Source organism: Muscardinus avellanarius (genome assembly GCF_963383645.1).
Source record: "Muscardinus avellanarius genome assembly, chromosome: 6".
NCBI classification, from domain to species: domain Eukaryota; kingdom Metazoa; phylum Chordata; class Mammalia; order Rodentia; family Gliridae; genus Muscardinus; species Muscardinus avellanarius.
This window is the reverse complement of record NC_137791.1, coordinates 46,229,638-46,255,327: the sequence shown is the minus strand read 5'-3', so window position 1 is coordinate 46,255,327 and position 25,690 is coordinate 46,229,638. Positions and strand designations below refer to the sequence as shown.

The window sequence follows — 25,690 nt, the reverse complement described above, 5'->3', positions numbered from 1 at the left end:
GCATATGTAGAAGAATAACACTGGATCTCTGTCTCTCATTCTGAATACAAGTCAACTTAAAAAGGATCAAAGACCTTGGTATACGACTAGAAACTTCGTGAAAGAAGCAAAAAAAAAAAAAAAAAAAAAAAAAAAAAAAAAAAAGTCATGCCTCTTTTGGGAGTCTTAAACATTCTCTCTTCTTTAGAACTTCTAGTATTCCTGAAGCCCTAACAACCAGCTCATCACATTTATCTGTTTCTAAATTCAGGGGTCTCACAGTTTAGGGAAACTACAAAGCAATTTTTCACAAAAAGATAGGGACGCATCATTTGAAATTGTAGGATTTCAAACTATATTCTCAGTAACTTAAAATTTTATGGATTTAAGTAGTTCTATACAGGTATGGTTTGAATTTCACTTAAAAATAGTGATTGATAATAAGCACACGAAAACTTTTTACATGCCAATTTTAATATGTAAGATACCATCAACCTCATTCATACCACTTGTGTTCTCATTTTTCACATTTATACTTAGTAATATAAATATAGCATTTATATTTTATAATTGTTATAAATGTGAATTTTAAAGAAAATTAATTATAATAGAACTTATTTATATTTTACATATTGAGTTTCTAAAACAGATTATATCTGAAGGAATTGCTGTTTAAAAAAAAGGCATGAAATCATTGGCTGGGCATGGTGGCACATGCTTGTAATCCCCACGCCGGGAGGCGGAGACAGGAGGATCATGCAGGTGTGAAGCCAGCCTTGCTGGCTTAAGAGACCCTGTTTCCAAATAAAAATATAAAATAGGTCTGGGAGTGTAATCCAGAGGTGAAAGGGTTTCTAGGAACCCCAGTACCACCAAAAAAAAAAAAAAAAAAAAAAAAAGTATGAAATCATTTACCTAGACTCTAGAGAATTACAGGATTATTTCATGAGACTCTGAAAGAAGATTAAACTATAAGGAGAAAAACTAACTATTTTATAACTATTCAGACTTTGATGCCAAACAATAGAAAGTATGATAGGTTGAATGGTAAAATCTTAGTGAAAAATACTTTGTATTCAGTGAATATATATGTTCTCTATAAACCATTATTCTGGGTGTTATAGCAAACACAAGTTCAATGTTGAGATATTGGCCAACTTTTTGAGGAAGACCAGGCATATACTTAGTCTTCATGTTTGTCACATTTCCTATTTATAGAACAAAGGGTTCAAATGTCTTCAAGAACAGCAACACAGATCAGGGAAAGACACACACACACACACACACACACACACACACACACACACACACCCTCCCCACACAAAGGGGAAAAAACAAACATTTTAGGTCTCTGGTACATATATTATCTTTTGAAACCTTATATTTTGAAATTAAGAGAAATCCCAGAAATGTTCATTGTTTTTACCACATACCCTTTAGATGGAAAGGAAGAAATAGGAGTAAGGCAGTACCACCCTCTGAAACCACATATGTAAAGGATACTCTTCACTATTTCGAATGTCAACCACCAGGAGCTTTGGTTTACTGGACTTCGTTTTCTTGGGGGGTGTTTTGAAGTGGCCTGTCACTGTGAGCTCACACAAGTCTATCAGGTCCTCTGCTGAAATTCGGGGTGATACTTCTGACTTTAGGTCATTCAATGAGATGGCTTCTCTTGACTAAAAAATACAAAAAACAACAATATTAAGAGATAAACTATAAGCAATTATAAAATGCCTTAAGGCTCTTGATATCAATCAATATAGCACTTGAAGAGGAAACAGTATCTCAGTTTAGTGGTTTATTATATAACTATGGTCTTTACTATTGAGGTTTTAAGGTTTACTTTTTTATTACATCTATAGGAAGAAATTACTACTATTATTATTTTTTTGCTTCACTACAAGCTCTTGGACCAAATGCATTGAATGGGACAGATTTTCCACATGAGTCCTTTGCATCTTTAAGAAACAGAGCTCCTTTTAGCACATTTCATTCAGTATAAATCACTGTTGTTGTAAAGTGTACTTTACAACTCTGGTAATATGAAAAACTACATTGCAACCCAGACACATACTAATTAAAGACACTGTATTAGGCTTTTATAGTATAATGTTATATATAAGTGGTTGAGTGAAAATTAGATTATAAGAGATAAAGAACAACTTGATGCTTTCTTGTATAAAAAATCAAATTGACAATGTGTCTTAATTGTGAAGGCCGACTGCAGATTATCAAGCTAGTTCATTAGCCTGTATGTTTGGTATATGGAACTACTGATTCAGACAAAGAGATACTAGCAATTATTCTCCATATTGTTTAGTAGGGAGGATTCTCTCACATGCCCACCTAAAAGACAATGTGATACAACTCAACTGCAACATAAGTTAAGCCATTCTTTAAGACTTATGTGATATAGCTTATAATTTAGGAATTATAAAGAATATTTATTTGATTAACTGTATAGAAATTCATAAGAAAATGTTTATATGCTCAATAAGTTATCAAAATTGACTCTAATTATTATGTCATTTACTGATTTTCTCTCTTTCTCTGTTTCATTGTATGATCCTACACTTAGGATTTCCGATTTCGTATTTCTAGGCAGAAGAACATACATCATATGAATCATTTATCAGATAAAATTACTTTAAAAAAATTGTTTTCAATTGCAGTTTGATGTCAACTTTCACCTCTTGGGTTTCCCTGACTGTGCCCTAAACTCTATTAGTGGTAAAGTATTTGTTTTTTCACTTCATTAACTTTTAAATATAAATGAAAAATACTAAGCTTTGTGGATTTATGGCTTTTAATAAAAATAGGAATTAAGAATTTTAATTTTTTAATATTAGGAGTTAAAGCTACGTAAACATTTCTAAATTAAAAGTGCTTCAGATAGATTAAAGATCTTTAAGTTCAGCAAGCCATACAATCACTGTTTCCATCTCCTTTTTTCATGAGATTGCAGTCCTTACAGGTTTTTTTTTTTTTCCAGGCTTCACATGAAGTTACACAATAATGAAGATAAAATAAGGAACTTTGATTCACCTAGTTTTGCTTTTAGTCATTTAGCGATGAGCATAGCATTTAAAAGTGAAGTTTCACTGGAGGTAAAGGAATGCACTGGTTGACGAAGAAGATTTTACAAAAGTGTTCTCTATGAAGACTTGATTGTTTTAAAGAAAGACTGACCTTGGAATTACCTCCAATCAAATGTGTCATGTATGAGAAGATTTCAAAGGAAAGAGCATTGCTACATGAAATGGTTAGAACAGCGGTGAGAGTACTCACTGACAAATCCATAATTTCTTGAGCTTTCATTAATGCGTATGAGTAAAGAACTTCACTATGACGCTTGCAAGTTCCTTGGCAAATTACTTTTAGGAGATTAATAAAGCTGTTTTAGGACGAATTAATTATACTGTCTTAAGAAGAAAGTTATATTTCAAGAATATATAATATGTTTCTTTTATTAATTTTTAAAGTGATTTTTACTATTCATTATAAAAACCTCCATTTAATGGCATTAAAAAACAGCCTCAGCTACTTAGTGAGGCACTCTGTAACTCGGTGAGACCCTGTTTCAAAATAAAGAACAAAAAATAGGGCAGGAGGTATGGCTCAGAGGTAGAATGCCCCTGGATTCCATCCCCAGTAACACACACACACACACACACACACACACACACACACACACACGCACACGTAGCCTCTTCCTAATCTTCTCAATATGAGAGAAAAAAATGTGTGTTACTAAAATACTGTATTATTTTAAACATATGTATAAAAATGTCTCTGTAGATTGTTAAAGTTTTTAAAGATAGCTTTTCTTTGTTACAGATAGAAACTGACATTTGGGAGAAGAAATAGCTAGAGGATCATACTTTTGAAATCAATGGCATAGAAACTGCAGTTCAACTCATGAGAAGGGATAAACAATTTTAAAAAAATCAGAAAAAAATTCTAATTTGGGCAAGCATACTTATTTACTGCTGAGAAAATCTTAAATCATGTAAAATGCTAATAAGGCTTGGACAAACATGTAGCTAAATTTTTTTAAGGGTAATATTCATCTATTCTTATTTTTCCACATGTCTATACTAAATAGACTACTTTCTTAGTGCTACATATTTCAAGCTCATCTATGAGGAAGTATATAGCCTTTTGCAAATGACACAGGTGTTATCTTTTTTCAAAAAAATTTTAACAAAGAAAAGCTATCTTTAAAAACTTTATCAATCTATAAGGAGATTTTTATCCATATATTTAAAACAATACAGTTTTTTTAGTAGCACTCTCCCTGTTATTTCTTATTTTGTGAGGAATAGGAAGAAGATACTATTTTTAAGTTTTAGAAATACTGCATCTGAAATGGAGTTTGAAATAACTGTCATGCTCCAGAAGTTGCATAATATATTGGCTTCTACACTAAAGAGAATTTTCTCCGTAAGTAGAAGGAAATAATATATATAAATATGAAACAGAAAGAAGAGAGATAGAATTTTTTCAGTGATTAGGTATTTTATGATAAAAATTTCACAGGTATGATCTGGAAAAATTATAAGCTAAATTTCTATAAAGAGAGCAATTTTCTTTTTATTGTAGAGTATCAGTTTGGAAATATTTCATCCCTCTGAATCTTAGTTTTCTCATGTTTAAAATAAAAGAGCTAAAATAGATGGCACCTATTTTATTTTAACTCTATATTCTCTGGCTTCACTTCTGATTGATTTTCAACTAGCAATAGGTTCAAAACTCTTCTGGAACAAAACTTAGAAACTTGTACATAATATAAAAAACACCACTGGAGTTTCTACTTAGAGATTCAAGAGTAAAGTGTTGCTCATAAGTATGACATATAAACTGAGACCAGTAAGAATTTCTGTATTTCTAAGACAAGAAATGGGAAATAATTCATATAGTTAAAATGGTCTAAGTGATGGCTGAAGAGATGGAAGTTATAGTAAGTGAAAAACTAGTGTTATTGATTTGTGAGACAAAAACAGTCAAAATAGAGGGGCAGTGGGCAGGGTGGTGCTGCTTAGTTATGAGTTACTTGTGTGTAAGTATCTAAAAGATTGTGAAACTGATTTTCAAAGCTAGAACCTGATACATTTCCTGGGCTAAATATATAAGATGAAAAATTAATGAGTGGCTCCACTCAGCTTAACTTTTACAGATAGAATTTTTGAACCTTCCCTTTTGGAATGTGGTAATACTGCTATTCCACACAGCATGGTTATGATCAGTTTCAAAAGCATCACTGATACAGACATTTAGGGGGTAGAGTCAGCCAAAGTAATCTAATTAGTTCTGATAGTTTTATCTCAACCTCTAACTTTCCAAGTGCAGCCTTTCCATGAACTGAGTTGTAAGACTTGATACTATTCTCTCTCACTCTTTTCCTTCCAATTCAAACTGATAAGCACTACCATTTTTGCTTAAGTGTTCTTTGTCCTTAGAATATTCCATCATTCACTATATAACCAAAGGGTACAAAATAAATGGCCAGAATATTTTCTGGCTAGAAGATTACTTAGCTTTCTACGCCTGGGGAAGAAGGCTAGAGATTTGTCTCTCTTCACTGTTACTGCTATGTCAAAGGCAAATAGAGCAAGGTCTCTAAAGTTCTGTGATATTAACAGATATTATCATAATTAATTTTCATGATATTCAGCTAATATATATTAGCCAACATTTATACTTAACTATAATTGAGATGACTCAAATGAAGAGAAATTCAAAGTTTCAGCAGTGAACAATTGGAGATTACCAAGATGTAATTTGGGTTTATAATACTACAGTACATATTCGGAAACGTGAACTGATACGTCTGAATGGTTTCTTTCAGTAACGTTAAATTGGTTGGTACTCACTGCTTCCTATTTCCTTACTAAAAATAAAAGCCTCTCAGGGATAAACTAATTTTTCAATTCATTTAAGCTCTGATTAGAACATGACAAATATAGAATTTTCCCCCAAAATACTAAAGAGTACAGCCAAGATGGCTAAATAGAGGTGCCCTGAAAGTGACTGTCACAAGGAAGAACCAGGACAACAAAAGAAAAACAACTTTGTGGAGAATAATTGAAGAACTCTGGAAATAAGTAAGAAAGTGATGGGAACCCTTAACAGCACAAAGAGTCAGAGTCTGAAAGGCAATCTAGAGAGGAGAACAAAACAAACTGTAATTCAACCCTGGCTCCTTTGCAGAGTGGGGGTGGGAGAACCCCATTTTCCTGGGAGAAGGTAAGAGAAAAACTGCCAGCAGCCCTAATTATAGCAGCAGCAGACTGGAGTCCTAAATGCAGTAGAAGGTTTTTGCTGGTTTAAATCTAATTTGGAGAGCTGGCTGTCTAAGAGTGACTGCTCTGATACAAAGAAGAAACTCAGTTTGGACCTTCCTCAACCCCAGAGCCCAAGCTACTATAACAGCCACTGCTAGATGCTATCTTTTCCTAGCCTCTGAAAGCTATATCCTTGATGCTGCCAGAAGCTTTGGGCTGGCGCACATCTCACTGTGTAGAGGACAGGCCTCTCAGCATCCTGAAGTCTCAGGACCAGTGGCTGTCACAGCCACAAGCCTGAGTCCTGCCCATGCTTGCCTTGAGGGAATAAGGGAAGGTTTCAGGTGAAGTCCCTCTTCCAACTATGCCTCTTCATTAGGAACTGTGAAAAGTCCCAGACTCTTCATGTAGCTCTAAGAATGTGGCTACCTGTGGCCCCAACCTTAACACCCCCTGAGTGCCTGGTAAGAGCTAGGAAAGATGATCTCGCCAGCTCTAGCCTTAGGACTATAACTATTAGTAAAAAGTTCTAACCGTCCTCATGCTTGTCCAATGGAAGATGGAAAAAGACCCATCTTCTTTGTGCAGCTCCAGGAACACAGCTACCAGTGGTTCCAAGGCCCCTCATCACCTGCACTCATTTGTCAGGAACTAGGGAAGGTCTCCTCTCCTGCTCATAAACAGAAGTCCCAGTTTCACCCATACCTATTCAACGAGAGCTGGAAAAGAACTCAGCCTCTTCCCACAACTCCAGGAGTGCAGTTCTCAGAAGCCCTAGCCTACAGCACGACCTGTGTTTACTTGGAAAGAATTAGGGAGTCTCTTTTTCAGCCTTGGGATTATAGCCACTGATGCAAAATGCTTTGGTATCAACTTATCATCTAAGTTTGTTTGAAGAGACCAGGGGAAGGTCCCATCCATGTCCTGCAGTCCAACGGCAGTGGCTACCAACTCTACAAGCCTTCTCCCACCAAAGCTTTTCCTGAGTAACCTAGGGAAATTCCCATTTCTTTCTTGTAGTTCTTGGACCACAGACACCAAAGGCACTAGCCCAGCACCATCCTTGATTAACCTGCAGGGCCTAGGAAAGATCTCCCCCACATCCTACACCTCCAGAAGTGTGGACCCATATTCCTTATAATTATACACACAAACGTTTTCAATAAACCATTAGCAAAATGAATTCAACAGCATATAAAAAAGATCATACACAATAGAATACAAGGATGGTTCAACATTTGCAAATCAAATCTGACATAAAACATCAACAGAATGAAGGATAAAAAGTGTACGATCATATCAATTGATGCAAGAAAAGCATTCAATAATGTTCAAAATTCCTTTATGTTTAAAAACTCTCAATGAATTAGATATAAGAAAATTTGCTTCAAAATACTAAAGGCCATATATGACAATTTATAGTCACTATTAGACCAAATGGAGAAAACCTAAAAGAGGTTCCTCTAAGATCTGGAACAAGACAAGGATGTCCACCTGTTTAATATAGTACTGAAAATTAAGAGAAATTAGGCAAGAGAAAAGAATAAATGGCATCAAAATTAAACAAGACTATAAATTATCCATGTTTGCAAATGATGTGAGTTTATAAAAAAACATAATTACATAAAAAAACCTCTTAGCAGTGATAACGGAATTCAGTTAAGTTGCAGGATACAAAAGAAACACATTAAAAAGCAACATTTTATAAACTGATAATAAATTTGCAAATCAAGAAAGTTATTCATTCACAATAGATAAAGAAAAACATTTGGGAGTAAATTTAACCAAGGAAGTGAAAGACCTGTACAATGACAATAAAGCACAGAGGAAAGAAATTATAGAGGACAGGGAAAAAAATTAGAAAGCTCTTCTGTGTCCATGAACTACAAGAATTAATATTGTTAAAATGACCATACTTCCCTAAATAACCTATAGATTCAATCAAATTAAAATACCAATGACTTTCTTCAAAAATAGAAAAAAAATTTACAATTCATTTGTAACTGTGCCCACACCAGAATAGTCAAAGCAATCATGAGAAAAAATAAGTAAAAAAAATCTTAGTCACTCTCTTTCTCTACACACACACACACACACACACACACACACACACACAGAAATGGAGAATCCAGAAATTAATCCACATTTATGTAGTCAACTGATTATTAACAAAGGTTCCAACAACATACAAAGAAAAAAAGACTCTTCAATAAATGGTACTGACAAAATTGGATATACATATACAGAAGAATGAAACTAGATCCATTCTTCCTGCCATACACAAAAAGTCTAAATGGATACAAAACTTAAATGTCAATCCTGAAAGTAAGAAATTACTACAATAAAACATATTAGAAATACTTTAAGACATTGGTGAGATAGTGATTTTTTATATAGTCTCTCAAAGTCACAGACAACAAAAATAAAAACAAAGTTTTATCAAACTAAAAAGCTTCTGCATGGCAAAGCTAATAATCAACAGAATTAAGAAACAGTTTACAGAATGGGAGAAAATACTTGCAAACTCTTTACCTGACAAGACATTGATATCCATAATAAAGAACCCCCAAAAGGTAAACACCAAAACTAAAAAACCTAGTAACAAAACTAAAAAAGTGGGCTATTGAATGAGATGATGTTCATAATAACATACAAAAGGCTAAAAATATATAAAAAATGCTCGATATTACTAAATCACCAGAGAAATGCAAATCAAAATCACAATGAGATATCACCTTATCATAGTCAAAATGGGTATTATAAGAGGCAAATATAGGAATATAGTTAGACATTGTAGACCTGTGACCCACAACATCAGAAGTAGTAGTAGCACTTCAAGTTTACAATGAAAATGGACTTCCAATAAAATTATATTGCAAACAAGAACAGAAAACAAAACATTAACAACAATAAAAGAGAAACAAAATAGAGTAAAAAAGTTAAAGAGACAGAGTCTGAAGAATTTGTGGTGGAAAAAGTACTGGATTGATGTGTAGTGAAGGAAGGGATTTTCAGATGCTGACAATATTTGGGAACCTGGAGAAAATTTGAATTGCCCAGCATTAATTGGAGCATTTCTTGAAGACCCAGAATAGCCAAAACAATTCTGAGTAATAATAACCATACCAGAGGCATCACAATACCTGATTTCAAATTATACCTCAGAGGTACAGTAACAAAAAAAGCATGGTATTCTCTCATGGTGCACAAGAATCAGCTCAAGACGGATCAAAGACCTAGAAATTAGACAGGAAAATTTGCAGTTACTGGAAAAAACAGGATCAGCTCTTCAACGTATGGGTACTGGGGGAGCGTTCTTCAATGAGACCCCCCCAAGGCTCAAGAAATAAAACCAAGAATCAATAAATGGGATGACATCAAGTTGAAAAGCTTCTGCACAACAAAGGAAACCACCAAGAGTCTGAAGAGAGAGCCTTACACAATGGAAGAATATCTTGGTCAGCTATTCTGATAGAGAACCAATATCTAGAACGTATTAAAAAAACACACACACACAAAAAAATAAAATAACCCAATAAAATGGACAACTGAATATACATTTCTCAAAAAAGTAATAGAAATGTCCAATAAGTATATGAAAAAATGTTTTAAATCATTAGCAATCTAGGAGATTCAAATAAAAACTACATTGAGATTCGAGCTCACTCCAGTTAGAATGACAATGATACATGCTGGTGAGGATGTGGGGAAATAGAACATCTTATACACTGTTTGTGGGACTACAAATTAATACAACTATTATAGAGATTAGTGTGGAGGTTCCTCAAGAGTCAAAATGGAACCACTATATGATCCAGCTCTACTACTCCCTGCTATCTTTCCAAAGGAATTAGAGTGAGAATATTATAGTAATACATACATATCCATGTTTACAGCAGCACAATTCACAATGGCCAAATGATGGAACCAGCCTAGGTATCTGTAAACAGGTGAATGAATATACAAAATGTGGTATATACACACAATGAAATTTTCCTCAGCCATAAAGCAAAGCAAAATTATGTAGTTTACAGAAAAATGGATAGAATTAGAGAATATTATACTATGTAGATCAATCTCAGAAAGTTAAAGGTTGAACATTTTTTCACATATTTGGAAGCTAGAGAGAAAATAGGAAATAAAAGAAACTAGATAATGGAGAATGACCAGTGAATAGTGGAAGGGGAAAAGGTAAGGCAGGTGACGAGGGAAAAAAAAAAAAAACACCTGATGAAATAGTTCAAATTATGCTCTGCCCATGTACAAAGGTATCACTACCACTCTCACTATAATATATGGGGAGGAGTGGGTAGCATGGCGGGACCAAAAGGGAAATTCACCAAGACCTGTATGCGTGTTTGCTTGTATGATTTTTGAATCTTACCAGGATGTATAATTACAGTGTATCAATGAAAGTATTAAAGAAGGAAAAAAGGACAAATGCCTATAAAGATGCCAAGAGAGGAACTTTTATATACTGTTGTACAGGCATTATGGAAAATTTGTAAAGGCATTATGGAAATCAATAGAGATTCCTCAAAAAAATGAAAACCAGAACTATCATGTGATTGAACAAATTTTCACTACTGTGTTTATAGTCAAAGAATATAAAATCATTATACCAAAAAGATACTTGTATTTCCTTATTGCAGCATTATTCATGATAGCTAATATTTGGAATCAATCTAGATGGTCACCAATGGATTACAGAATAAGGAAAATGTGGTATATGCACACAACAAAATATTATTAATCCCTAAGGAAGAACAAAATATAGTCTATAAGGTCACCATGTTAAGTTAAAAAAAAGCTAGACAAATACCACAAGCTTTAATTCATTTGCATTTTACTAATAAATCTGCTTTATAGAACATAATGGAAGGGCAGAGGTCAGGGGAGATGGAAAGAAGTTTGGTGAAGGGCACTGAAACAGAGAGAAGGAATCAGTTCAGTTCTGGTCTTTCTACAGCACCACAGGTAACCATGATCTTATGATCTATGGTACATTTCAAAATGACCCTAAGAATATGAAACTCCCAACACGTAAAAATGATTAAATATTTGAAGAGATGGGATTCTTATTAACCTTATTTGATTATTAAAAATGGTATATATGTACCAACCTACCATTATGCATCCCATAAAGATATACAAATGTGTCTCAAAAAATAAAAAAGAAACTTTTATATATAAAAGTCAATCAAATATAACACCAATTTCAAGTGAAATTATCAGCTATAATGCTACAGATTACAACAAAATTTACTTTAAACATATTTAATTTTATTAAATTAAAAACTTCATGTATTTATTTTGGTTTAATGTAGCTTAATATTCAATAAAAAGGCAAACCAAATATGTAATAAAAAGTTATAAGAAAACCTGATGTAGGGATATACACCTAAAATTCTGGTACTTGGGAGGCTGAGACAAGAGGTTCACAGGTTCCAGATCAGCCTCATCAACTTAGAGACACTCTTAGCAAATTAGTAAGACTCTGTTTGGAAACAAAAAATAAAAAAGAGCTGTAGGTATAGCTCAGAGACAAAATTAACTCTGAGTTCCATCCTCATTATTACAATAAAAAAGAAAAAAAGTTACAATAAATTTTTTTTGTGGTGAAGCAAAATTTAAAATACTATAAAATGTGTAGCTATATTTAAACACATGTAACATGTTAATTTTTTATTCTCTGTATTTTGGGCCATAATGCCAGGAATAATTAAATGTGCTGATAAGTATTTTATTTATAGAAATACAATAGCTACTCTATTGTAAAACCAGATGATAAATGTATTGTTCAGAACACATGAGACTAATTTAGTTAACATGATAATAATATTACAAATAATAAGATTACTATATAGAAGCAAGAATAACCAATAAATGACAAATTAACATAATATATAATGCCACAAGTTGGTACTGACCTCATAATAAAAGTAAATAGACATGGCCTGTTATTGTTATTACTAGAAATAATGATCAACCTTTTAAATAATAAAGTTACAAAAATTTATTGGTATTTAAAAAAAACTAAAATCTATTCTTTAACTTTGCTTAATACATTTTTAGTAAGTTTTCATTATTCTTTAAATCTACTTTATCTTTTTTCTAAACAAGGTCTGAAAGTCTGTACTCTTACAATACCAAACTGTAAATGAATATGAATTTCTACATAAAAAATCATCCAGAAAATAAATGAAATAAAATATCCCAGTAATAAAATATCTAGAACTAAAAAGAATTATGCAAGAAAAAACTCTACAATGTCACAGAAAAACTTAAAAAAGGCATAAAAAGAAAGGCATACCTTGTTTTTTGAAAAAAGGCTCTCAATATCACATGTAGATTCTACTTATCTATAAACTTAATTTAACCACAATAAAACACCAAAATTATTTTTTGTCACAACTTAAGAACAAAGTAGCTAATTCTACAACTTATATAGAAATCTAATGTCAATTATGTGATAATTAGAGATTTAATAACCTCCTGACATTAGAAAAGAAATAAACTATAAAAAAATGAGTGTAACTGAAGAAAGGTCACAGAAATGAGACAAATACATTTGGGAATCTAGTTTACTATAAAGGCATATTTAGAATCAGTGAGAACTATTTAGTTTATCCAAGAAAATGAAAATCCTAAGTCATTTATTTGATAAATATAAAAATTGAAAATACATTCAGATAATCTATTAGAATGTACGTGGTTTATATCCTTTGCAAAAGCCGGGCATGGTGGCACACACTTGTAATCCCCGTGCTTGGGAAGCTGAGACAGGAGGATCGCACAGGTTCGAAGCCAGCCTCAGCTACTTAATGAGGCTCTCAGCAACTTAGTAAGACCCTGTTTCCAAATAAAATATAAAATGGGTCTGGGAGTATAGCCCAGAGGTAGAAAGCCTCTGGGTTCCTCCCCCAGTACCAAATATATATATATATATATATATATATATATATATATATATATATATATATATATATCCTTTGCAAAGAAGTTTTACTTAATTTCCGTCTGACTTCTGAACAATTATATATCAGATGTATTTTGAAATAAATTAAGTTTAGGGAGACTTTTAAGTTACTCATTTTGAATTTGAGTGAAGAAACAATGTTTAGCAATAATTCCCTAGCAGATGTGAGAATGCTGCAAATAAAAGCTGCCCTTTTCTTTTTCTTTGTGGACCTTTCTTTGTTAGATTCTGTGTTACTTAGTAACTTTACAAATTAGGCTAATAAATTAAATAGTAGGTTTATACATGATTTCTAATGTTATATAACATGGCATGTTTATTTAATTTTTATATTTCATGGGAAATGGCTGAGAGAAGGGTTGAATAAATAGAACATTTATGCCCTGAAATTTGAAAATTACTCACAAATCCCATACATAATAACTGCATCGGCTGTTGCGAGCCTTTTTTGTAGAACTGTGCCAGGATCTATTTCTCTTTAAATGCCAAGTAATGTCAGTGATACATGAAATGACATTCCTGAACTTTGAGGTTGCATAAGGAAGATCTCTGTGCAAGACCCCAGATATTCATTATCTACTTGGAATTACACTACCTGTGCCCATCACTCTTCATAAAGAAAAAATATACTATAGACTTACTGGTGGAAAAAACATTGCTTCAGGAGCTGTCTCAAATCAATACTGAATTAAATCAGGCTGCAAAAGAATAAGAACTGTCACCAGTAACCTTCCTGCAATGTGGATATGCTAATGCTATGTCAAAGCCTAGCCCTGCTGTCTGTAGGGAAGTGTGTCACTGTCTCAGATCATTTCAGCTGCCAGCTTTGGCCAGTCCAAACTAGGATGCTCTTCCTTGTATCATGGCAATTGTTATTTTCACCAAAGAAGACAATAAACCATATTATTTTCTTCTTTTATGTATCCCATGAAGAACTCCATCTTATATCCCCTCCATCAAAATTTCTAATCATCTCTTTCCTCTCCACCACACCCCTGGCCCCTAAAAATCTTCATCAATACAATATTCTTTAGAAATCTAACAGTATAATTCCTTACTGATTCGGAGAATTCTCCCTATGCTGTTTCACTTGCCATGTTTACAGGGCACTGCTCCATACAAAACACACCATCCATAGTGGAATCAGAGGGCAGTGTTTACTAATTTGATGATTTAGGATGAGAAGACTCATTTTTATAACATAGATGAGGAAAGCATCTTTAATATGCCATTAAAGATTTTGATTTTGCCAAGATAATTTCACAAAAAAAGCATTAGAGTAAATGTTGCCAATACCATGAAAAATTTCTAAGCTTCAGACTACTGCAGTGAAACAACAACTAGATGTTTAAAATAAGGAAAACATTAAGGTTCACTGATTAAAAAAACAATAAAAAACATCCATCAGTAATTTGTAGTTTCTTCACCTGGAAATAAAAGAATTATCCTTCAGTTTTATTTTGTTCATTTATTTATTTATACTTGCCTCATTGCATAAATGATTTGAGACAACTTTTGGTTCAGCTTACAATCTAATGCATGTTTTTATTTTTTATATCTTCATGACACATTATTTCCATCTGCCAAAATAGTTTTCTGGTCTGTTGAATTAAATTATACCCCCAATTTGGAACTGATACACTGTGGGAGAGGAAGTTTATACAAAATGATAAAAATCTTGCTAACTCTAGACATTAGGAACTAACAATTGAGTTAGGAAAATGAAAAGCACAGTTGTGACTGGGACACTGATGATTTTCTACTTTATTTGAACTGAGGATATTATCAAAATCACTATTCCTCCTCACATACCCATAATTAGCAAGGTACTTAAGTGATTTTTTTTCCTTCTTGTTGTTTGTTTGTATTTGGTGGTAGAGAGACTGAACCTAGGGACATTCTACTTCCAAGCTATACCCCAAACCTTTTTACTGTTTGTTTCTAAAACAGGCTCTTGCTAGGTTACTGAGAGTTCTGATAAATTGCTGAGGCTGGTCTTGAACCTGGGATCCTCCTAGCTCAGCTTCCCAAGACCTGGGATTGCTGTGTGCCACCAGGCCCAGCTATGTTTTTGCTTTTCATTAAAAAATTATCTTTCTTTTGGCTTTTCTTTAATCTCCATCAATATTTCTTTTGCTCCTTTTCATTTCTTCTCTTGAAGTAAAATTGCTCATGTTTTTAAGTTTTCAGTAGGGAAGAAGCTAGTCACTTTAAATTCATAATATTTTCCATGTTATATGACAACTGAGTTTATATTCATACACATACTCATCGCTCTAAAATTGCTAATTAGATCACTGTATACATTATGAATTGATTTAATAGGGTTACATTTTGGTAATTTCAAGAGACAAAACATCAGTAAGAGTAATCAATGTAAATATTTTGAATCCAGATGGATTCATACTTTAACATACTTTTATAGAAATGATCTTGAAAATTCCAGTGTTGTCAGTTGGTCCTGCTGTTCAGAAACTGCTTTTAACAGAGTGAGAAGGCATAGGGAGCCTCGTGGAAGAGCCAGAAAGAGAGGGAACTGGCTGACCTTTGGTAGTTAGAGGCTCAAGGTTGGGGATAACTAAGTGATAGAGCAATAGAGCACTTATTTACACAGAAGACCCTGAGTTAGATCCCTAGAAAGCCCCTACTCTTAAAGAACAGCCGGGCATGGTGGCGCACGCTTGTAATCCCTGCGCTTGGGAGGCAGGAGGATAGTGCAGGCCTCGCTGGCTTAAGGGACCCTGTTTCCAAATAAAAATATAAAAATGGGTCTGGAGTGTAGCCCGGAGGTAGAAAGGATTCCAGGAACCCCAGTACCACCACCAAAAAAAAAAAAAAGGACCAGCTTAGAGAGAGCTGGGTAAAATTGTTGAATAATGAAACAAGCTATAGTTTTTTTTTCTCTCTCTCTCTGTGTGTGTGTGTGTGTGTGTGTGTGTGTGTGTGTGTGTGTGTCACTGGGAATGGAACCCCAGCAGCTCTGTACCTCTGAGCTACATTCCCAGACCTATTTTATATTTTATTTGGAAACTGGGTCTTACTAAGTTGCTGAGAGCCTCACCCAGTGGACAAGGCTGGTTTTGAACTTGTGTGATCCTCCTGTCTCAGCCTCCAAACTACTGAGAGCTGAGCCACCACACCTGGCAGGCCAGGTTATAGATTTTTTGTTTGTTTGTGTTTTTTTGGTGGTACGGGGGTTCCGGGAAACCCTTTACCTCTGGGCTACACTCCCAGACCCATTTTATATTTTTATTTAGAAACAGGGTCTCTTAAGCCAGCGAGGCTGGCTTTGAACCTGTGATCCTCCTGTCTCTGCCTCCCAAGTGTGGGATTGCAAGTGTCTGCCTTCATGGTGTCCCATAGGTTTTGGTAGGTTGTGTCTCTGTTTTCGTTTGTTTCCATAAATTTCTTTATTTCTTCCCTAATTTCTGCTCTTACCCATTCGTCATTCAATAGTGTATCATTCATTCTCCATGAATTTGAGTACTTTCTTTCGAGTTTCCTGTTGTTGATTTCTACTTTTATTCCATTGTGGTCTGAAAAGATGCATGGAATTATATTACATTTTTGAATTTGCTGGTATTTTCTTTGTGTCCCAGGATGTGATCTATTTTGGAGAAGGTTCCATGGGCTGCTGAGAAGAAAGTGTATTCTGTAGTTCCTGGTTGAAATACTCTGAAAACGTCTATTAGGTCCATTTGGTTTATGGTTTCCTTTAGTTTTAAGGCATCTTTACTCATCTTTTGCCTTGAAGATCGATCCAGTGGTGTGAGAGGCGTTAAAGTCTCCCAGAATTATTGTATTTGGGTCTACTTGGGATCTTATGTCCAGAAGGTTTTGTTTTACAAATGTGGTTGCACCCATATTTGGGGCATAAATATTTACTATCATTATATCTTCTTGGTGTATTGTTCCTTTTAATAAAAGGAAGTGCCCTGATTTGTCTCTTTTGATGTGTTTTAGTTTAAAATCTGTTTTGTTGGATATCAGGGTTGCTACCCCTGCTCTTTTTTGGTCACTGGTGGCATGGTATATCTTTTTCCATCCTTTCACGTTCAGCCTGTGAATGTCTTTGGCTGTGAGGTGAGTTTCTTGCAGACAGCATATATTTGGATTATGTTTCCTAATCCACATTGCCAGTCTATGTCTTTTGATTGGTGAGTTAAGTCCTTTGACATTGAGATATTATTGAAATATGATTTTTGTTTTCTGCCATTTTGTGTTCTGTCTACTCTTGGGTGGTGTGATCTTTCTTCTTTACTTAAATGGCCCACTTATTAACTTCCTCTCTTCTCTGATTCTGAAGTCTGCTTCTTTTTTCTTCCTTATGGTTTATTTCTTTAAGAATTTTCTCTAGTGTTGTCTTTGAATTCATGAATTTTTTGAGATTCTGTTTATCCTGAAAGACTTTGACTTCCCCATTGATCTTGAATAGTAGTTTTGCTAAATAGATGAGCCTTGGTTGGAAGTTATTTTCTTCCAGGGTCTGAATCACGTAGTACCAGTCTCTCCTAGCATTCCTGACCTGGGTTGTATAGTCTGGGGTGATTCTTATTGTTTTGCCTCTATATGTCACCCGTCCTTTTGTTCTCACTGCTTTTAAGATTCCTTCCTTGGCCTCTATGCTGGTCAATTTGGTTATTATGTGGAGTGGAGTGGTTTTTCTTTGGTCCTGTCTCAGTGGAGTTCTGCATGCCTCCTGGACTTGAAGATTCAAGTCTCTTTCCATATTTGGAAAGTTCTCTGAGATTATTTCCTTGAAGATATTATAGATGCCCTTGGTCTGTACCTCTATCCCTTCCTCAATGCCTATTAGGGCGCTTCATATTATCCCATAATTGCTGGATGTTTAGGTTTTGTTGCTGTAAAGATTTCTGTATATCGCTGACTGTGTTTTCGGTTTGGGATGTACTGTCTTCTAATATTGATATTCTGTTTTCCATTTCATCTAATCTTCCAGAATTTCTTTCTATTGCTGTCTTCATTTCACTTATTGCCTCTTTCATTTCATTCCAGACCTCTTTCTGATTCTTTTTTAGTGTTTCTAATTCACCTTTAACCTCCTCTATACTCGTTTTAAATCCTTTCATCATATTGAACATCAAGATTCTGAACTCCCCTTCTTGCATTTCTAGTAGGTCAGTATTCGTGATTTCTGCTGTCTCTTCATAATTCCTGGTTCTCATATTTATAGCGTTCTCTGTCCTGTTTTTCTGATTTCTAACCATCGTTCGTGAGTAATGTGCTTAGTCAAATCTTAATATTAGGAGTTTAGGGGTATTGGCTAGTCAGCAGAGCCTTTCCAGTGTTGAGGGCGGGTGATGTGTAAGGAGCTGGGGTGATTGGTAAAGGAGTTGGATTAGGTAGAGGATATGTTAGGTTGAGAAAGACTTTAAGTATGATCAGGTAATAACTTGCTAGGAATGAGAGTTAACTACTAGGACTCTTGTCGTTAGTACAGTAATTATGGATATAAGAAATACTTTGAGTATTAAACCAGGAGGTATATTATGGGGAAAAGTTTTGGGGGAGAAAAGTATGTAGGTTAGTGTGGGAAGGTTTGTAAATAGGGATTACGGAAGGAGCAGACAGACATAAAAAAAAAGAATCCACACAAGATACCAAGACTATTATGTAATCCCAGAAAAAGGAAGGAAAACCAATCAAAGGAGGAGAATGAAAAAAAAAGGAAGGAAAGAGGAAGAAAGAGGAAAAAAGAACAAGAATAAAATAAAAGGAAGTAGCAGCTGTGTGAAATAAAAAAATAAGGCAAACTATCCAATGTATATAAATATATAAAACAACAAGTTAAAGTAAAAGAAGTGTGGGTTAAACGAAAAAAAAAATAAAACAGCAATAACCATACCAAAACAAAAGCACTGTAAAAGCAAAATAAAACAAAACATCCACATTAAAAGTAAAACAAACAGTCCTCCTTATTTACGCCTATGGGTTCAGGTCCATATAATATGTGCGTATCTGATTGCTTTGGTAGCTTTCAGAATACCATCCAATGTCTCTTAGTTTTCTTTGTACTCTATTTTTATCTTCTTAGGTCACTCTGGGTGTTTGGACACCTTTCTCTCCTTTAGCTGCTTTAGGTTTATGTGTCCGGATGCCTGGCTTCACTGTTATTTGATTCTGTACAATTCACAGGTTCTGCGAAATTCTAACCTGTGGTCAGCACCTCTGCACTCACACCCTAGCCTCCAGCCTGTGCTTCCCTGCAGCAGGAGTGGAGAATGACCAAAGTATAATTGGAACCTCCCCCTGAGGTCCTGTGCAGATATTGTGGCCCGATGGATTTTCTTGTGTCTCTGGAAATTCCAGCTGGGCTAGCCGGTGTGGTCCCAAGATGTACCCTGGGCAAATGGATGCTGGTTCCTGGATGCCCACACTTACTGCCAGAGCTCTGCCTATTCCGAGAGTGCAGGCTGGATGCGCTGCTAATACTGGACCCAAGTGAGAGTAGATGCAGCTGTCTATTGCTGCTGGTATGCTCTTCCAAGGTGTATTGAGCTGTGTTCTCACTTAGAACTAAGCATCTGGCTAACAGGAGGGTGGAAACACCCAGCGGTGGGCCAGGGGTGCAGGGTAGGTGCTCAAGGGTCCAGTGCGTGGTGTCCAGCAATGGTCTCTGCCTCCCGTGGGACGTAGAAGCTGGGGGTGCCCCAAGGAGATTTCCAGGTCACACAGGGCTTCCGCAGCCTAGAAGGCAGGCTCTGGCAAGGTGGCAGGGGCTAGACACACAAGCAGGCTCCAATTTAGGGGTGGCAGTGGTACAGGCACTGACTACTAGCAGGGGACCGTGGCGCAGGCAAGGTGCGCGAAGAGAGTGCTCGGTTCTGAGGCTTGGGCCCGTGCTGGGGGGTGGGGCTGCGCACACGCTAGGACCCCAACTTACCAGGGCACCCTCAGGTACCTGACTTGGTGCAGGAATCCGTGGGAGTCTCTATGCAGTTGTGATCTGGTCGCTGGTGATAACATAGAATTCCGATGTGGGTGCTGCTCGCTGCTTAAGATGCAGTCCTAAGTCCGTTTTTAGTCCCGGGTTATCTTTCCGCGGGAATATCGGGCAGGCAGCTCCTCGGGCACCTGCAAAAGCAGCCCGCCGATCGGCGTTCCGATCAGCGTTCCGATTGTATCTGCAGCAGGTCCTGTGTCCGATCTTTGTTCTTCTTCTTCAAGTTCAGGGTTCCGCCGAGGTAACTGGATGTGTTTTGGTTCCTGGTATGTATTTATTTTGTTGATTTAGACACTGCTTTCTAAGTATTTAAACTTTATTTGCTTCAGCTACTGAGAAGTGCTGTGTCCCTCAGTTGCCATTTTGAAAAAAAACCCTCTATTCTTATTTTAAAATTATAAACATCTAAGTCTTGCTGGGCGTGGTAGCGCACGCTTGTAATCCCCGTGCTTGGGAGGCTGAGAGAGGAGGATCACACAGGTTCGAAGCCAGCCTCAGCTACTTAGTGAGGCTCTCAGCAACTTAGTGAGACCCTGTTTCCAAATGAAATATAAAATAGGTCTGGGAGTATAGCCCAGAGGTAGAAAGCCCCTGGATTCCACCCCCAGTGCCACCACTAACAATAATAATAATAATAATAATAATAATAATAATAATAATAATAAACATCTAAATCTTTTCCTACATGTGTCATTTTAAGAATAATCTGAGGTCCTTAATAGGAACAGAGATTCTAGAAGTCAACTCTCTGAGATTGACTAATAGGTATGGAGCATGAATGGAAACTCAAATATTCATTTTCAGCAAATAGAAGATTTTGAGGATCATTTCTCAGATATACTGTCACATCAAAAAGATTAAAACATTAAGTAACTGGAATTAAGTTTTTAAAATACATTCAAAATATTTATTATCTACTATACACTGGACACTCAGGCAGACACTACTCTACTGGAGTACAGTATGATGAGGGAGTAAATAGTAAACAAACACATACATAAGTTAAAAATACAATGGAGGTTATGAAAGAAAAAGTAGATAGAGTTATACTATTTTTGATGAATTAGGGACTATGATTAATTAACCAGACACTTTTGTACAACTGAGAGTTAACTAGTATAACATTACCTGTGGTCATTACTTCAACCAAATATACATTATTTGTTGAACGTATTATTTCTTAGCCACTGGATTAGGACATGGGCACCCAAAGAAAAGAACTGTTCTTTTCTTAATGTACTCAAAAACTACTAGGGAATAAATCGTACTATAATTTTATTAATAGAATGCATTGCATCAGATATTATGTTAAGCAAAGCAAAATTCTTAATGCATAAGTATAAAGAGATATTTCTAATGCTGAGAAAAATCTAGTTTCTATGCTATCACATAGAAAAAAGAGATACAGATAGAAGAGCTTGGTAAGTTAAGCAGATTTGAGAGAAACAAGAATGAATACAGTGAGATCGGTTATAAAATTGTGGAAAAGCAAGCAAAAGGCTATGGTGAACTTGATTAAACTAATGGCAACGGAGATCATGAGAAGTAGAAAGATTAATAAACAGAGATTTTTGATTGACTGAATGTGGAAAGTAAGACAGGAGTCAGGTAACAATATGATAACCTAGATGAAATGGGAAAATTCCTAGAATGCAAAACCTACCTAAGCTAAATCATAAAGGAATAGAACATGTGAGTAGACCGGCAACTAATAAGATGACTGAATAAGTAATAAAGAAATCTCATGAGTAAGAAAATTCTTGAACCTGAAGGCTTCGACAGTGATTTCTACCAAACATTTAAAAAGAAACCAGTAACAGTTCATATTATACTTTCCCCAAAGAACTGAAGAGGAAATACTTCCCCACTCATTCTATGAGACCAGCATTACTTGATACAAAAAGGCAAAGAAACAAGAATAATAAAGATCAAATATCCTCTATGAACACTGATAAAATAATCTCAACAAAATGCAAGCAAACCAAGTTTATCAGGATATTACATAAATTATAAACCAAATAATCTGGAATTGGTTTCTGAAATGAAAGGATGATTCCACATAGGAAAATTGATCAATATATCATTTTAACATAGTGAAGGAAAACAAAACCAAACAAAACCCTATGTTACCAACTTAACTAACACTTCAGTTAAGTTCAGTACCCTTTCATAATAAAATTCAGTACCAAATTCAATACCCTTTCATAATAAAAACACTTAGCCAAAATACTTTCTATGAAAGGAAGGAAACTATCTCAACATAATAAAAGCCATCTATGAAAATACTAGAGCAAACACACTCAATGATAAAAGACAGAAAGTTTTTACTGTAAGTTCAGAAACAAGGCAAGGATGCCTGCCTCCATTATTTATTTTCAGTGTAGTAATGGCAGTCCTAGTCATAGCAATTAGGCAAGAGAAATAAATAAAAGACATTCAAAGTAGGAGGAAAGAAAGATTAGTTCTGTTTGCAGACTTTATGATATTATATGTAGAACCTCTTAGAGATTACACAAGAAATCTATCAGAATCAATAAATGAATTGAACAAAGTACCAAGATAAAAAGAGAACACACAAAAGTCAGTTGTATTTCTATGTGCTAACATTAAACAAACTGAAAATGACAGTATGAAAACATTTCCATTTACAATAGCATAAAAAAATAGCAAAAGTACTTAGAAATCACCCAATTTTTAGAGGTAAAAATTTTGTGCAAAGAAAATAACAAAAAATTGCTGAAAAATTTAAAAACACACAAGTGAAAATATACCCAATATTCATGGATTAGAAGTCTTACTATTGTTAAGATGTCAACACTACTTCAAGCAACCTATTAATTCAATGCAATCCTTAGAAAACTTCCAATGGTGCTTTTTGCAAAAATAGAAAAACCTAGCCTAAAATTCATATGGAATTTCAAGGGACCCAGAATATCCAAAAGAATTAAAAAAAAAAAAAACCCACAAAACAGCTGAAGAACTCATACTTCTTGATTTCAAAACTTATTTCAGCTATAGTAAACAAAATAGTGTATTACTGGCAATAATGACATATCGACCAGTGGAACAGAAAAGAAAGCCATAAATAACTCCCTGAATATAAGGTCAGATGATTTTGAAAAAAGTGCCAAGACCATTAAATAGGAAAAAGGAGAATGAGTGTGGTGGCACACACTTGTAATCCCAGTACTTGGAAGGCTCAGGCAAGAGGATAGCAGGTTCATGGCCAGCCTCAGCTACTTACTGAGGCCTCCACAACTTAGTGAGACCATATCTCAAAATAAAGAATAATAAATAAAGCTGGGGGTATACCTCGGGGGTAGAATGGCTCTTGGTTCAATCCCCAGTACTTAAAAAAAAAAAAAAAAAAGAAAAAGGAGGGCATAGGTTCAACACTCCAACATATAGAGACAGGTAGAAACTTCCTTGATAAGACTCCCAAAGCCCAAGAAATTAAAAAAATATTAATAAGTGAGATGGAATTAAACTAAAAAGGTTCTGCTCATCAAAGGAAACCATCAAGAGTCTAACGAGAAAGCCTACGGAATGGAAGATCTTTACCAGCTATCCCTCTGATAGATGACTAATATCTAATATACAAAGACTTTTTAAAAGACTTTATACTAAAAAACCGAATAGAAGATGGGCAACTGAATTGAACTGATACTTCACAAGGAGATTTAAGTGGCCAAGAGAAAATGAAAAATTGTTCAACATCTTTAGGAATCAGAAAGATGCAAATCAAAATTACACTGAGATTCCATCTAACCCCAATCAGGATAGCAATCATCAAGAAGTCAAAAAATAATAAATGCTGGCAAGGATGTGGGGAAATTGGGACTCTTCTACACTGTTGGTAGGACTGCAAATTAGTTCAGCCACTATGGAGATCAGTGTAGAGGATTACTCAGAAAACTAGGAATGGATCCACCATATGATCCACCTACACCACACCTCTGCATCTTTCCAAAGGGGCTGAAATAAGAAAACTACAGTAATATATGCATACCCATGTTCATAGCAGCACAATTCACAACAGTCAAATTATGGAACCAATCTAGGTGTCCATCAACAGATGAATGGATTACAATAGTATGGGAAATACATATTATCTTAAATAAGATTAACCAGTCATATAAAGTGAAGGGTCATTTGCTTTTTCTAATATGTGCAAATTAGGGAGTAACCGGGTTTCCATAGAAACCTAAGTGGAGCCTGGGAAAGAGAGGAGGAAGATAGAGGTTCATTAATGGAAATACTACACATCAGCTATGTGTACACATATGAATGCATCAATGTCAATCTCAGTACTTTGTATTTGGAAGGGGGGAAATGGGGAGGTGGGGGGCACTGAGTACTGTATACATACATGTATGTCACTGTCAACATGATTTACATTATGATGTGAGACTATAATGCAACAATAAAAACATATTAAAATAATGTTGCCTATAATGTTACCACTTCTTAGAACTTACTCAAATTTACTTGTGGCCTAGGATATGGTCTTTTGGAAGGAGGATACCAGATGGCAAAGAGAGGCTTCAGCACTCACCCTTTCTTTATAAAGAACCACAGTAACAAATGTACAGATACATTCTGAGGTGTGTAACTATGGGAGAAGCACTGTAAATCAACAAAAGAGAAAGTGGACCTTTGTTTCAGAAATAACATCACAGAAAGAAATACCTCATTTCCACAGCCAGGGGAGGGGGATAATGATGGTTTGGATCTGGAATGTCCCCCAGAAAATACAGATGATGGCAATGCAGAAATGTTCAGAGGTGAAATAACTGAATCATGAGGTCCCTAACCTCATCAATGAATTAATCCATTAGATGAGTTAAAAAATGTGTGTGTGTGTGTGTGTGTGTGTGTGTGTGTGTGTGTGTGTGTGTTATGGGGGACTGAACCCAGGGGCATTCTATCTCCAAGCTACACTCCCAGACCTATTTTATTTTATTTTTATTTTGAAACAGGGTATTGCTAGGTTGATGAGAGTCTCACTACTTGCTGTCTTAGTCCCCCAAGTACTAGGATAACAGGAGTGTGCCACCATGCCTGCTGTTTTTTTTTTTTTAAATAATTTTTTTGGGTACTCAGGATTGAACCTGGGAGCATTCTACCTCCAAGCTACACCCCTGGCCCTTTTTACTTTCTATTTTTGAAACAAGATTTTGCTAGGTTGCTGAAGAGTCTTCCTACATTGAGGCTGCGCTTGAACCTGTAATCTTTCTGTCTCAACCTACTAAGTACTAGGGTTACAGGCATGAGGAGACCAGGCCAGTGATGAAATTCACAATTTGGCCTTAGTGGGTGGTAACTGCAGGTAGGAGGGTGTGGCTGGAGAGGTAGATGGGGGCATGGCCTTGATGACAGTGTTTACCCAAGGCTACTTCCTGCCCCACTCTGCTTCCTAGCTGCTCTAAGCAGATTTCCTCTGACACATCCTGCCACCATGTTTCTGCCTTGGAGTCAGCC

The 25,690-nt window shown here is 35.4% G+C and overlaps 1 protein-coding gene across 3 annotated transcripts in view; it reads right to left on the bottom strand.

Annotated features, from left to right (window-relative positions):
• Window positions 1–25,690, bottom strand: part of TBCK (TBC1 domain containing kinase) — a gene marked incomplete at both ends in the record, with an annotated part of 182,059 nt that overhangs the window by 39,603 nt on the left and 116,766 nt on the right. For all 3 annotated transcript variants that reach the window (XM_080697944.1, XM_080697945.1, XM_080697946.1), the window contains one exon: window positions 1,483–1,658. In XM_080697944.1, coding sequence (XP_080554070.1) covers window positions 1,483–1,658 — 176 coding nt within the window. The remainder of the gene's footprint in view (window positions 1–1,482; window positions 1,659–25,690) is intronic.